Source organism: Trachypithecus francoisi, unplaced genomic scaffold (assembly GCF_009764315.1).
Source record: "Trachypithecus francoisi isolate TF-2019V2 unplaced genomic scaffold, Tfra_2.0 Contig01436, whole genome shotgun sequence".
Classification (NCBI taxonomy): domain Eukaryota; kingdom Metazoa; phylum Chordata; class Mammalia; order Primates; family Cercopithecidae; genus Trachypithecus; species Trachypithecus francoisi.
Window position 1 is genome coordinate 2,368,046 of NW_022681430.1, and position 15,511 is coordinate 2,383,556.

Genomic DNA, 15,511 nt, shown 5'->3' on the forward strand with positions numbered 1-15,511 from the left:
GTATTTTAAATGCAAATAAAGGCTCAAAATATTTCAAAATATTCTGATTAAAACCCAACAAAAATAAAATCCTCCAAATCTAGGGGAAAAAATAAAATTTCAGGATAACTCTGTTTAATTCTATTTTTTAGCCTATATATATGTATGTGGAGATTGCTTGCATCCAACATATGTGAGGATGTCTACTGAAGCACAGCCAAGTGTAACAGTAACAGTTTCCAAACTTTCTTCTTCATTCATTAATCTATTCACCAAATAACTTATTAAGCAACTACCTACTGGGCTTGGCATTCCACTGAGGATAAAAAGTGATTATTAAAATAGTGTGTCAACAAGAAGGTTATAATCTTATGAGGAAATAATAAATGTAACAAAACAAATTACATTATATCCTACTAGTTAAAGACTGTATATTGTTTCCTGACATAAATGTCCTAGTTTGGATTAAAGTTGAAGTTATTCAGGATTTGGTGCCGAGCCTCCTTTTCTTCTCACTCTGCACTCATCACAATGAGGTCACGTATGCAAGCAGTAAACAAGGATTCTGACTTTATCACCATCGACTTGAACTTTTATGTATACGAAAAATAAACTTTCCAGCTCATTCAAGCCAGTGGTTTTTTTCGGGGAGTGTTCTCTGTCCCTGTAGCTGGACCTATCAATGATACATTGATCCAACTAAAAAGGGGAAATGCAATAAAGAAAGGAATAGGAGTAAGAGGCAAATATGGAAATTCACTAAAAATGCTCTAAAAGAATCTACTGTATATATTAGGAGCTGTCTTTAATTAAGTGAATAATACACTGTCTTTGTATAAATAAAGGGAAGAGAAAATGCATCCTAGTGAGGGAACCAAAGGCATTACTCTTTCTCCAACACCTCAAACATGGTATACCAAAACTAAACTCTTGCCCTCCAGCAAAAAAAATCACCCTCCAAATTCTGTATTTTTCTCAGCATCCGTGCTCAGAATCTGTGAGTCATATCTGATTTCTTGCTGCATTTACCCTCAAATACAATCACTCATCATGTTCTAGCAGGAAAATACACTTTTTTTCAAGCTTATTCTCTTTAAAGTACGATTTCTAGGGGTATTCCTTTTTAAAAAACTGAGAACTCAATTATTTGATTTTTATTTATGTATATTTTCTCCCCTCAACTAGACTAGTTTTTTCTGAAGAGTACTATTAATCCACAGTACCTCGTCCAGTTTCAATAGATACTGAACAACAAAAACAAAATACTGAAGAATTATGATGGTATTAGGAAGTGGGGAAAAATAAAAGAAAAAAAGAAAAAAAAACAACAACTTAAGAACAATTTATGAATAAGCCAGGGCTGAAAAAGCTCCTTTGTTACATGCTCCTAGAAAGAGATAATTTTCACACTTGATTTATAATATAGTAACGTTAGGTAACTCCAATTACTGTGATGCTTTTTGAATCAGATGTGGTACAGAGAAGACAGCTGTGAACTAGAGTCCACAACTAGTTTATAAGAAACAGAAGTTTTGGGGCTATATTAAGTACATGAGTTTATAAATAGGGTATACAAAATGAACATTATTACTATTTTCTATAAGAAACTGTGAAGCAACACACTTACTAAAGGCACTACTGAAAAAATTATTAAATCAACCTGGTTCTAATGAGATCAAACGATTTAAATGACAAAGAAATCTTCATGATACATAAATGTAAGATAGCTTTTTAAACAGGTTTTTGTCTTAATACAAATATACAGTATCTACAATACATATTTATGCAACATTCCCTCCTCTCACATTTCTAACTGAGATCTGCTCCTGGGTCACCTTTTCCAGCTATAATTTGATGTTAGAGATAGAAATAAAAATAACTTTTTATTTTTTAGAGTCTCACTGTCACCCACACTGAAATGCAGTGGCATGATCAGAGCTCACTGCAGCCTCAAACTCCTGGACTCAAGCAACCCTCTAACCTCAGCCTCCCAAGTAGCTAGAGCTAAAGGCATGCACCCGGCTAATTTTTTTTAGTTTTTGTGGAGACAAGGTCTTACTATATTGCCCAGGCTGGTCTTGAACTCCTGGCCTCAAGCAATCTTCCTGCCTCAGCCTCCCAAACTGCTGAGATTACAGGAATGAGCCATCACAGCCAACCAAAACTAAAAATATTAACTAAAGTAAGATGTAAAGTGGGAAAGGAAATCTGCCATTACTAATTAGCACTGATTGAAATGTTAATTTTACTATAATAGACATTTACGTAATAGAAGATGTACATCTGGATCTCTATAAATGGTAATCAATTTTTAAAATCTATCAATTGCAAACATCATCTGTGAAATAAGACACTATTCTGTAGAGTTAAATCATTCATCACAATCACTAGAGGCTCTAGACTAGAGTCAGGATGAAACAGGATCCAATACCCACTTGTGTTTAATTTTAGACTTTTCATGCCTCAGCTCACAAAAGAAAAAAAGCATAAATTTCCTTCTAAATTTCCAAGGCGTTTTGTAAACTCCACAGCTGCAGAGGTTAAATGGTCCAAATGACACATCATAAATGCAGGACAACTGAGTCTAGAATTAGCATCTTTAAAAGAATAATGTGGGGGGAGGGCATGATAGTATAATAAAAGTTAATATTTTACTTGAATAAGAACCTCTTTCTATAAATACGTGGAAAGCATACCTTATTTTCTTTGTATTTACTGAGATCTGCTATGCAGTATTCCTTAAATAATTTATCATAGTATTTCTTAGCAAGTCTCTTCTCCCTAGATCCATAAAAATATAATTATACATTTAGAAACTCACCACAGTTTGCTACTTTCAAGTGATGTCAAAGAATACATATGACATAAATATTAAAGTTTTAAGAGAACTATTACTTACATGTGCATGGAATATCTGGATACTAACTATTAAAAGTGGTTCACTCAGGGAGGGAAATTGGAGAATGACAGTCACAAATGAGAAGGAGAATCACTCTTCACTGTTTACCCTTTGTAATGTTTGAATTTAAAAAAACATTTTCAGGTATGACTTTTTTCCAAAACATTTTAAAAATTAAAGCAGCAGCATATAATAGCATATCACAAGATAACACACACTGTAAAAAACAATGTTTTTTTTTGAAGACTAAGTCAAACAATGAGAAGTCAGTTAAAACTGCCAAAAATTACCAAAAGAACCAAATAATCCTAGGTATGATTTTATGTCCTTGATTCTGAACTGTTCTATGAAGGGGCTGAACACCTTGACGAAGTGACAAAAAACCACTCAGAAAACAGGAGAAACAGGACTAAAGCATTTGATGCATTATGCCTCTGATGGCTAATTACCAAGTCATGTCCATTTCGTCGTCCTCATTCCATAGGAATCTATGATTTTCTCGTATAACATCCAAGTCTGTCTTGTCATTTTCCCTGGAAAACAGAACTTTTTAATTTAATACAAAAACAAAAGTAGTCAAATTTAGGTTAAATAGCTCTGTAGGTTTTGGAAAATTTTATTAAAAATATAATACATGAATATAGTTCTTTTGTGAGTATATATATTTGTTCATATATTTATAAAAATACTTCAGTATTTTCAAAATGTACTTATAAAAAAAAGTACTACAGAAGCAAGTTAAATGCATAAGGAATCCGTCTGTAGCATTGGTTTCAATTATACAAACGGTGCTAAGTTACCAAAGCTAGAATGAGAAACCTGACTAAACACTAAATGAATAAAGAAAAGCGAATGAAAATAAGTTTCAGAATCTAACCAAAAGTCTATAAAACACCACTCTGCTGAGATTTAATTTTAAAAAATATGAAAAGTTTTCCATATCTCATTTTACTACAGTTTCCTAGGTAGAAGACTGAGTAAAGGAGGAAGAGAGTCAAAGGGATTGATCTTTTAAAATAAAATGCTAACAGTCTGGGGGTAAAAAAGAAAAAGAAAAAAAAGTGATTGTTGGGAGATACAGGATAAATTGATAGGGGAGATAAATTGGGGGTAAATGAGATGGTACTAAAGTTTCTCAGAGCGCTGCCAACTCAGAAAATTGTTAGAGGGGAAAAAAAAAACTCACATAAAACTAAGAAGTTCTAAGACCTGTGGACACTATAGCAGTACAATTCACAATTGCAAAGCTATGGAACCGACCAAAGTGCCCATTAACCAATGAGTGGATAAAGAAAATGTGGTGTATATTTTGAAGACTAATTCCATATACAACATGGAATATTACTCAGCCACAGAAAGGAATGAAATGATGTCTTTTGCAGTAATTTGGATGGAGCCGGAGGCCATTATTCTAAGTGAAGTAACTCAGGAATGGAAAACCAAATATCCTATGTTCTCATTTACACGTGGGAGCTAAGCTATGAGGACGCAAAGGCAAAAGAGTTATATAATGGACTTTAGGGACTTAAGGTGGGGGAAGGCCGGGAGGGAGGTGAGGGATAAAAGACTACATTTTAGGAATAGCATACAGTGCTCGGGTGATGGGTGCACTAAAATCTCAGAAATCACCACCAAAGAAGTTTTCCAGGCAACTAAAAACCACCTGTATCCCAAAAACTATTGAAATAAAAATAAAAATTAAAAAAACAAAAACAAGGCCGGGCGCGGTGGCTCACACCTGTAATCCCAACACTTTGGGAGGCCGAGGCGGGCGGATCACCAGGTCAGGAGATCGAGACCATCCCGGCTAACACGGTGAAACCCCGTCTGTATTAAAAATACAAAAAAATTAGTCAGGTGTGGTGGCAGGCGCCTGTAGTCCCAGCTACTCTGGAGGCTGAGGCAGGAGAATGGCGTGAACCAGGGAAGCGGAGCTTGCAGTGAGCCGAGATCGCGCCACTGCACTCCAGCTGGGTGACAGGGCGAGACTCCTTCTCAAAAAAAAAAAAAACAGAAACAAAAACAAAAAACAAAACAAAACAAGAAGTTCTGATATAAGAGCCTTAAACATGGGAAGGACTTTGATATGCAAGAAATGCTAGAGTGAGATTTCTTGTTTACCTATCTTTTAAAAAGCAATCCCAAACATTAAGGTCCAAAAATTTCCTTATTTCAAAGATCCTTGCCAAGAAGACACATGGTATACCTCACATATCCTTTTATCACCAGGGTTGTGCCCGGCTCAGCATGTATAGAGTCTACCTGAGGCCTGTTCAAAGAAATTAGATTCATGAAGAGCTACTCAGTTAGGACCTGTGGATGGTATCTCTACCTTATAAGATAAAAAAGAAACAGGGGCCAGGCGAGGTGGCTCACGCTTGTAATCCCAGCACTTTGGGAGGCCAAGGCGCATGGATTACGAGGTCAGGAGTTCAAGACCAGCCTGGCCAAGATGGTGAAACCCCGTCTCTACTAAAAATACAAAAATTAGCCAGGCACGGTGGCAGGAGCTTGTAATCCCAGCTACTCGGGAGACTGAGGTAGGAGAATCGCTTGAACCACGGCAGCAGAGGTTGCAGTGAGCTGAGATCAAGCCACTGCTCTCCAGCCTGAGCAACAGAGTGAGACTCCATCTTAAAACAAAAAAAAAAGGCAAACTGGAATAGAAATCAGGGAAGAATGACAGAATCAGAAGGCACAGTAGCTGTGGGTCTTTAAAGTTCTCCATAACCCACATTCCCTTCTATGTAAACTTCCTGATACTTACCCCAAACGCTTGAAATCTTCTTTTTTGCCACCATAATATAAAATATAGTCATTTACAAACTTTGTATGTCTTTGATACTGAAATGCAAAAAATTAAGGATTTTATTCTCTCAGGAGTTGTTTGGTGTCATAATATATTGTTGATTGGGGGTAAAAAAAGCATAGTATGAGTCTATTTAGTTTTTTTAAAAATACTCACCGCTGGGCGTGGTGGCTCATCCTGTAACCCCAGCACTTTGGGAGGCCGAGGTGGGTGGATCATGAGGTCAGGAGATCGAGACCATCCTGGCTAACATGGTGAAACCCCGTTTCAACTAAAAATATAAAAAATTAGCTGGGCGTGGTGGCAGGTGCCTGTGGTCCCAGCTACTCAGGAGGCTGAGGCAGGAGAATGGCGTGAAAACAGGAGGCGGAGCTTGCAGTGAGCAGAGATCAGGCCACTGCGCTCCAGCCTGGGCAACAGAGCGAGACTCTGTCTCAAAAAAGTAAACAAATAAATAAAAATAAAAAATAAAAGTATTCACATAGTATACATGCTTATACATTCAGAAAATCTAGAAGGGTATATATTGTTGAAAGTGAAGACTGCAAAGTAGAGGCTTTCTGTTGAATATTTTTCAAGCATATACTACTCTTGTGATAAAAATATATCTCCATCTGGGGAGAAAGACAGCTTCTTATTCTATTGCTGAACTGCATATAGCCTCCTACCACCACTCATTCTAATAATCACAATATGAAAAATTTTAAAATTATAGTTTCTAAAAGTAGAGTAGAATTTATCTTTCATTATCATAAAATATAATTTATCTATTTTAGTAATGATAAAGCCTCTAAGTAGAAGATGCAACTTTTATAACATGAAATCCTAACATTACACTTTCAAAAAAAGCAAATATAAAAAATCAGTTTTTATATAGTCTTTTAAATTCAAAGAATAAAATGCCATGTTTACTTTCAAAGCAGTGTAACAAAATATATGAGCATTTTACTGTTTTAAAAAGCTCAACAGCACTCTCTCTAGAGCCAAACATATAATAGCTAACCTCGCCTTCTACAATACTCTGTGACTATTACATTAAAGATATATAGTGATTTAACTGATCATAATGTGTACTAACAGACAATTTAATCAGAAAGTGATATTTTCATATTGTAACAAACCAGTTACTATTTTGGGGGGAAAAAAAGAGAGAGAGAGAAAGAAAGAAAAGCCAAATATCTGGAGATCTGGATTCTAGCTCTTGATCTACCACTAACTGGTCACATGACCATGGCAAGTCATGTAACCTATCAGAGCTGGGGTCAGCAAACATTTTCTGCAAAAGGCCAGATGGTAAATATTTCAGGCTTTGCAAGCCATATGGTCTCTGTTGCAAATGCTCAGTCCTGCCATTTTAGCATGAAAGCAGCTAAAGACAACATATAAATGAAGCATGGCTGTATTCCAATATAATTTTATGTACAAGAACAGGTGGTGGGTGGAACTTTTGCTTCCGGGAAGATGGAGTAGGCAAAGATGTACTTCTCCCTATTCCTCATACTAACAACAACTAAAATCCTTGTACATTATATATCAAACATAAAAACACTCTAAAAGGTAGAGGGAAGAAGGCACACCACTAGGGACCTCCTGAAGACCTATGGTATGACATGATAGCGAGTTCCCTAGGTTTTCTTTTTGTCTCATATATCCTAGATTTGGAGGTAAAGAAGCTGACAACCTGGAAACACCAACAGGCACGGACTAAAAAAGCCTCAACAAAAGCCTGTTCTCTCTAACCAAATGACCAAGAGTCAGTTTAGCAAGACAACTTTTAGACAATAACTACTCTACTCTTGTCAAACAACCCAGAGAAAACTGTGGCTCCCAGTCAGAATCGCAATTATTAAAAAGTCAGGAAACAACAGATGCTAGCAAGGTTGTACAGAAACAGGAATGCTTTTACACTGTTGGTGGGAATGTAAAGTGGTTCAACCATTATGGAAGACAATGTGGCAATTCCTCAAGGATCTAGAACCAGAAATATCATTTGATCCAGCAATCCCATTACTGAGTATATACCAAAAGGAATATAAATCATTCTATTATAAAGATACATGCACATGTGTGTTTACTGCAGCACTATTCACAATAGCAAACATGGAACCAATTCAAATGTCCATCAATGATAGACTAGATAAAGAAAATGTGGTACATATACACCACGGAATACTATGCAACCACAAAAAGGAACGAGAGCATGTCCTTTGCAGGGACATGGATGAAGCTGGAAGCCACCATCCCCAGCAAACCAACACAGGAACAGAAAACCAAACACCGCATGTTCTCACCCACAAATGGGAGCTGAACAATGAGAACACATGGACACAGGGAGGGGAACATCACACACTGGAGCCTGTGGGCAGGGAAGGGCGAGGGTGACGGGTTGACAGGTGCAGCAAACCACCATGGCATATGTATACCCTATGTAACAAATCTGCACGTTCTGCACATGTATCCCAGAATTTAAAGTAATACAATAAAATAAAGAAAAAAATAAAATAAATCCTCAAACACAAAACAAAAAACAAACAAAAAAACTGTGGCTCCATCTCCACCTAGCCAGAAAAGGAGTGGCTATACTTTCATTCTCACCAGGCTATAACTAGGTGCCCCCAATGCAGTGGGTGTCGGAGAAGGCAGAGCAAATGTTTAAATGCTAAAGGAACAAATGGCAGATGAGATCCATGGAAAAGCTAAGCTACTGGGTTAGGAGATAAGAGAAATAAATCAATTAGTGACACAATGGTACTTCTATAACTTAAAGAAAAATATTGGAATAACACAGTGAAACAGATGATTATAGGTAGGGGGCGTATCAAATTGACACTGTCTCCTTCTCCCTATTCTGATCACAGCAATAAATACCCAAAGATACTTCAGTTCTTGCTTGGTCTCTCTTTAATTCTCCAATATTCTCAACAGCAGTATGGATGGCCAGTGTAGCAGTTAAGCGTCATGAGCCAGTCTTATTAAAAAACTGAGTTGAGAAATGGCTATAACCAGAAGGCAGGGTTTATCTTAAAGATAGCTTTAAGTCATGCCTAAAAATTAAAGCCATGGCAGGCCTGAGGACAGTCCACAGGCAGGCCTCATTTTATTTCTACTTTTTCCTTAGATCCAGGGACAGGCTGGATAGACCTAATTTTAAATACAAGTTTTGTAGAGACCTTAAATAGCAAAGAACCAGGTAGGAAAAGCATAAATTAAAATGAGACTAAAGATAAGTATAGGAAAAGGAAATGTTGAAAGCTTGAAAAAACAATTAGGAAAATATATTTGCAGATTCATGTACTTTATAAACCTATTTATAGAGTACTAGTAATATGTTTCATTATTTTTGTCTCTAAATCTTTCCCATACATTAGTAAAAGAGAATTGTACCCAAAAGTACAAACGGCAAAATCCTACATCACTAAATACTTATCTTTAAATATAAAAAGACCTATTTGACTTCACAAGATTTTATAAAACAAAAAAGCAGATTTTAAAATGTTCTACTAGTTATAAAAATCTGGAAATACAAAAAGGATACAGCATCCATAGCTAGGAGATGAAACCTTCTATTTCTTGCTTCTTCCCTGTTAAAACAAATTGTTTTAAGAAAATTCAAAATGTCTATGTTCAAATTAACATAATCAAACCCTTTAGTCCATAATTGATGAAGCAACTTAAACCAAGAAATAGAATTGACACTGAAATACCATACCTATCCAGCAATTCCGCTGCAACTTGTTTATGGGCCACCTTTCCATGCTTTTCTTTCTGAAATGGTTTTTGGAGCAGTAAGTCATCTTCAACTGTCCTGGTATATTAAGAAGAAAATAAGAGTTCATTTTTTCCAAATGTTATTTTCTAATTCTTTATATTTTCATAATTGGAATATACTTTAAAGAATATAAGTCTTAGCTTTAAGAAGACTCACTGATCTTTAATGAGGTATTTTACATTTCCTTAAATAGCTTAATTAATACCTTAACGTTAATACCCATAACATGGGGAAGATGAAACTAACAAAAGCATGGACTCTAGTGTTATATCACCTAGGTTCCTGATTCAAATCCTAATTCTGTCAATTGCTACTTTAATCTTAATAAGATTCGATTATTTATCTTTGTTTCTTAATTTCTCTATCTGTAACATAGTGATAAGGAAGTTTCTGGTAATTAATAATAAGCAAAAAGCAAGGCTGATTATAGAGAAAACAAACCATAGATCAAGCTCGTCCAATCCGTGGGCCTCATGTGGCCCAGGATGGTTTTGAATGTGGCCCAACACAAATTTGTAAACTTTCTTAAAACATTAACAGATTTGTTCACAATTTTTTTAATCTCACTGGCTACCATTAGTGTATTTTATGCAGGCCCAGCACTGCTCCAGGCCAACAGTATGAGCCAACAGATTCACAATAGTGTGTGCTCCACTGTAGTGCGTGGCCCAAGACAATTCTTCTTCTTCCAACGTGGCTCAGGGAAGCCAAAAGATTGGACACCCTGGCATAGACAATCAGCCCTAGTTATAGTGATGAATATAATCCTGGAGCAGAGTATCCAACTAGATTTGCTCAAATTCTGTTCTTACAAAGTAATATTTTTGAATGAAAAATCTAGAAAATGTAAAGCATCAAAAATGTTATAATAATATTATCCTTTGAGTTATTGCAAAGACTGAGTATCCTACAAAAATGTTCAGACCCTGTGAGTATGCCTAATATATTGCTCTCAGTGTGAAATAATAAGCCAATTTCTATAAGTATGCTTAGCAAAAATTAGTCAACAGCCTGGTGTGTAAATCTGGTTAGCAGACATCAGTCAACCACTCCTGAGTCAAAGTATAAAACTGAGTTTCTATGCACTGAAAGCTAAGAACAATGCTCCTACGCACAGCAGCTCCACCAAGACGTATCCTGCTTATAATGCACAGGCTTTATGTGCTAAGAGTTCTTGTTTCTTGCAATTCAATAAAACCTTTCTTGCGTTTCTTCCCGTGACCTCTTAGTTTGCTCATTCATGTATCTGTAAGAACTGTGCTGCATTATACTTTCATCCTCCATATTAACTTCACTTTGAAGGCAAGTACTGGCAAGAGACCACCATTCAAGCCCCTTCTGAGCTACATTTGCAAATAAACAGTCCTTGACAGTTGAATGAAAAATATATGCAATGAAAAGGTTTCACTGATTTCTGAAAAGATTCCAGAAATCTGAAACTCTTCTTTCCCTTTCAATAAACCCCTTCGCAGAATTAATGTTTTATTTTTCCCACAATTGTTCTCCAATTTTTAACCAATGTATTAATTTAATGAAAAATTCATTCACTAGAGGAATTGTCTTCACATGTAAACACAATTTGAAAATTTCACTCTTATTTATACTTCATATTAATCTAGAAAGGATGTGAAAAACAGATCAATAAAAAAAATTACTTACCTTGTTTTCCTTTTGCTGGATTCTCCACAGTGTTCATCATCACTAAAATCAGAATCGTAGCCTCCATGACCATGCATCTGTAAAGGAGTACAAAGTCAGCTATTTAGAATCTAGGTTGCCAATTGTCCAGGAAACAGAATAATTCAAAAATAAGTTACAGTTTTAAAGGATCATTGTGGGCAGATTCCTGTTCACAGGCCAACTAGCCATCTAAAACTTTCATTCACTTTTAAATAAGAGACACATCTTTCAGAAAATGCATCAACATTTTTCACCCTTAATTGTCATTAGGTGAACAAAGAAGGCTACTCTTTGATCTTTTCACTGAAAACCAGGCCTAGAAGCTGCAGTGAGTGCTTACAAGGTTTAGCAATGCTTCACTTTTGATTCAGAGTAGTAGTAATCACTGTGTGTTTATTACCAACTTTGTTCCAGACATTTGTGTTAAGTACTTTACAAACAATGCTTCTAATTCTGCAAGTTAGAAAGTTATCTTCATTTAGGAAAGAAGTAATCAAAGTTAAGTAAATCTATTTTACAAATCCAGTAAGTGGCTAATCTGCTCTACTTGATTCTTGTGCCCACAATTTCAACTACTCCAAATTTCCTCTCTGGAATATGATTTACTATATTCCAGGAGAATTACAGCACTTATGAACAGTACATCATCAATTGATGAAAATTTTCCTGTAATCTTTTTCAACATATGTAGAGATTTCCATTTTCTTTTGAGTTTCTTTAAGGTAAACCACCTTTCCCTTTGGACTAGCCAGCTTTCTCTTGTTTCATTTTATTTATCTAGTTATTTTTGGAGAGTCTTGCTCTGTTGCCCTGGCTGGAGTGCTGTGGCACCTTGATGGCTCACAACATCCTCAATCTCCTGGGCTCAACTGATCCTCCCACCTCAGCCTCTACAGGCTGAGACTATAGAAATGCACCACCACACCTGTCAAACTTAAAAAAATTTTTTTTTTGTAGACAAGGGGTTTTGTCATGTTGCCCAAGCTGGTCTTGAACTCCTGGGCTTGAGCAATCCATCCACCTCAGCCTCCCAAAATGCTGGGACTTCATTTTTGAATTGAAACTCTTAGAAATGCTGGAAGACGTCAGTTGTCACTCAATTGTATTGGAAGAAGTTCCTGGTTCCAGCTTTACACTGAATTTGGAACACACACTAAGATGGATGGATGGATTATTTGACTATTTGATGTCATAAATAACTAATTTACATGGCTGGAAGGAACAGTCCAGGTTAAATGATATATCAAATTATTAAAACTAATATAACGACAGCAAGTGCAGCAGGAAGAAGAGGAAAGAATTCCCTAAACTTCATTGCATTGGATTTAGGATAAACGACATGTTTCTAGTCCTGGCTACCTTGAATAAGTCATTCCATCTCCCTGGACTTAACAAGGTAGCTACGAGAAATAATCTTTAAGTTGTTTAAATCTTTAACAACCTTTAAAGTCTGTAACTCAACTTTCAAACTTAGGTGTGTGGATATATACCTCTCTTCTCTGTCCCACTAAAATCCTAGAGAGGAAGATGCTAGTTAAGGTTGGAGATGAAGGTTAGAAAGCCACAGTTCCAACTCTACCCTCCCTTACATCTGTTATTGCCTTACACACCTGGATTTTACACCCTTTTTAAGGTCAACTCCAGCTGTCTTATCACATCTGTTCAAGCCATATTGTCCTCTCACTCTTTGTCCTATGTCCTCACTTTCTTTCCATCTTGATGGGGGACAGCTGTAGCGTGGAGTTTAGAGATATATTCTGAGATCAGCCTACTAGAATTCACAGCCTGGCTCTGCACTTTCCATTTGTCTTTCTTTGGGCCTGTTCCTTAACCTCTCCAAGCCTCAGTGTCCTCATTTATAAAAAGAGGCTAGTAAGATGACTGACCTCATAGGAATGGAGATTAAATGAGTTACCTCATCTAAAAGGTTTTATCGTTGTCTTCTATAGTGAAACCCAGTAAATGTTAACTATCATCATCATCATCTTGTCCCTCGCCCCAGGACACCACGTCCTACTCTTGCTCCCACTCTCCCATTTATTTATTAGCTGGCCGCTTCATCCAACCCATACCTTTCTTAACTCACTGGTTGAACTAAAAAGCTATCACTCACTTCAGGCAACGAATCAACTGACAAGAGCCGGCAGAAACTCAAGAACGGAGATGCCAGGTGTCTCCAGAATCTGTCATCCAAAACCAAACCAAACCAAAGCCAACAATCAGCTAGTACTACATGAAAAGCAAGTTTTGAGGTCCTTCTCCCTGACGCCAAACATACCCACAGCCCTCGTCACCCACCCTTTCCCTTCCTCCCTGCGTGCCAAGTTCGTCGTTTCCTTCTTTCCCGGCAGCTGCAGCGACGACCCACAGCCTCAGAGAGCCGCTGCAGGACAGGTCCCATGCGCCCGGCCGCGCAGCCCCCGCACAACGGCCGTCGCCGTCGGCCGCTACCCGCCTCTCCCTACGGGTCCCGACTGGGCACCACTTCCGGTCCTGCACGACCACGTGTTACATCTAAATGGCACCGTCCCCCGTGTGCTCCGATCTTGTGCTACAGCCAGAACAGCTACGGGAAACAAGGGCAGCGGGAGAAACAGCCCGGAAGGGGACGAAGAGGCTTCCAGCTTTCGCCAAGTGGCGGCTCCCAGTTTTTCCCTGGACCGCCTTCCTTTCCCCTCTAGGGAATCCGGCATCTAGTACCGCTGGCACTGCTTGCTGCTCAGCCCACTCCTCTCATTTGAAAATATATTTTGTTTTACCCTACCTAATCACCTGCCGTCCTCTCTCTAGTAACCTTAGTAACGCCTCCTCGGAGGATCCTCGCAGAGCATCTCATCAGCGCTTCAGATCAGCCTCTCCCTCCTTCCCCCAGTAAAACAGTTCTCATAATTAGAACAAAAATATCTTTCCATCGTTTCACCACCCACACAATAGATACCATTCCAAAAGTAGTGCTGATGGCAGAAGAGCTCATCGAATTTGTGAAGAAAGAAAGAATAGGGAGGAGAGATTTCTCAGGGTTGAGGATTCTCTGCCGACAAGCGACCTGGCACATGCGAAAAGGGATCCAAAATAGAATCTTAAAAAGAAGAAGAAAGGCAGGAAAAGTTGGATTATTTTAAGCGCCACTAGGTTCTTCCTATGCTTTGCCTTTTCTACATCATGACGCCCCACTCTTTCCAGTCTAGTTGCTTGGTTCATGTCTTGTCTTTCGCTGGCATTAGCAGCTATTCATTTTTGCTCCCTCCTCAGTACCCAAAATGGTGCCTTGGAAATCACAAGTGCTAATTAAATATTTGTTGAATTGAACTGGCACGCCTCTGACTTTTACAGTGGGCCCTTTTTAGAGAAAACCTTGGCACTTAATGCACACTCATTTTACATCTTTTGCCCTAAACAGTAGATAACGATATTCTTATCAGTTCAAGTCTCTAACCCCAACAATAAATTATGGAAACATTCTGCTTTACCCATTGCAGTGAATGTGATCTTAAAAGGCTATAAGATAAATTAAATTATTGTAAATTAAATTATTCCAAAATGCAATCAGATTATACTTCAACAAAAACATTTACTAAAAAAAGTTAAAGCAACAGGAAGCCTTACAATTTAACGTTATAGTATATTGAATTATTTTGTCAAGCAGTTTCTTTTTTGGTAAATACATAATTATTTTATTATTAATAAAACTAAACAGACCTGTACCTCATATCCAATTTCCTTTCTATCCATATTTGACATTTATTAGCATTTTTCTACCATCCCTAACATCTTCTTGTTTGTTGCTTCATTTTACTCTTCCAACAACCCTGTGCTGCTGTGTTATTAGCCTCATTTTACATATGAGGAAGAGAGGCACAGAACCTAAAGCCACAAACCTGGTGAGGGTCAAGAGCTGGGTAGTATTTGTCTCTGTCTCTCTGCAAGACCCAGTTTCTCTCTCTCTCTTTTTCTTTCTCTCTCTTCTCTCTCTCTCTCTCCCCCACTTCATGGATTGTGTGGGAAGTAGCTTCTGGTTCCAACATTTCTAAGAATTTCAGATCTGTTGCTACCAGTCCATTCAGTCAAAGATTTCCATTTTTTACTTTGAGACAGCAGTTACTGAAAAAGAGTAAATAGAAAATATATATTAGGCATAGATTGCATGATCTGAACTAAAAATAATACAGGATAGAAAACCTACCTGCTTAGGAAATCTCAAGTTCACAATTATAGCTCAATAATAATAAAAAACACAAACATTTATTAAGTGCCTACTCTGGGCAGGATACTGTCCCAGACATCAGAGTTATAGGCATGTAACAGCAACTCTTTACCTTGAAGGTTGACTAGTAAGAAAGACAATATATGGAGTAACTACAACAATATATTCTAT

At 37.4% G+C, this 15,511-nt stretch overlaps 1 protein-coding gene across 8 annotated transcripts in view; it reads right to left on the reverse strand.

The window, feature by feature from the left end:
• LOC117091908 (protein FRA10AC1) overlaps window positions 1-14,185 on the reverse strand; it is a 36,872-nt gene extending 22,687 nt beyond the window's left edge. For 3 of the 8 annotated variants that reach the window (XR_004440569.1, XM_033224919.1, XM_033224864.1), the window contains exons 1-7: window positions 14,075-14,185; window positions 11,116-11,192; window positions 9,397-9,492; window positions 9,223-9,268; window positions 5,646-5,722; window positions 3,328-3,411; window positions 2,676-2,760 (exon numbers count right to left, since the gene is read on the reverse strand). Coding sequence is in view for 7 of the 8 variants with exons in the window: in XM_033224919.1 (XP_033080810.1) it covers window positions 2,676-2,760; window positions 3,328-3,411; window positions 5,646-5,722; window positions 9,223-9,268; window positions 9,397-9,492; window positions 11,116-11,192; window positions 14,075-14,110 (501 nt within the window). In the remaining variant the exon portion in view is untranslated. Of the gene's footprint in view, window positions 1-2,675; window positions 2,761-3,327; window positions 3,412-5,645; window positions 5,723-9,222; window positions 9,269-9,396; window positions 9,493-11,115; window positions 11,193-12,746; window positions 12,867-13,249; window positions 13,638-14,074 lie in introns of those variants that run through there. The other 5 variants (XM_033224874.1, XM_033224903.1, XM_033224893.1 and 2 more) reach the window with 5 other exon arrangements.
• Window positions 14,186-15,511: the final 1,326 nt, after the last annotated feature.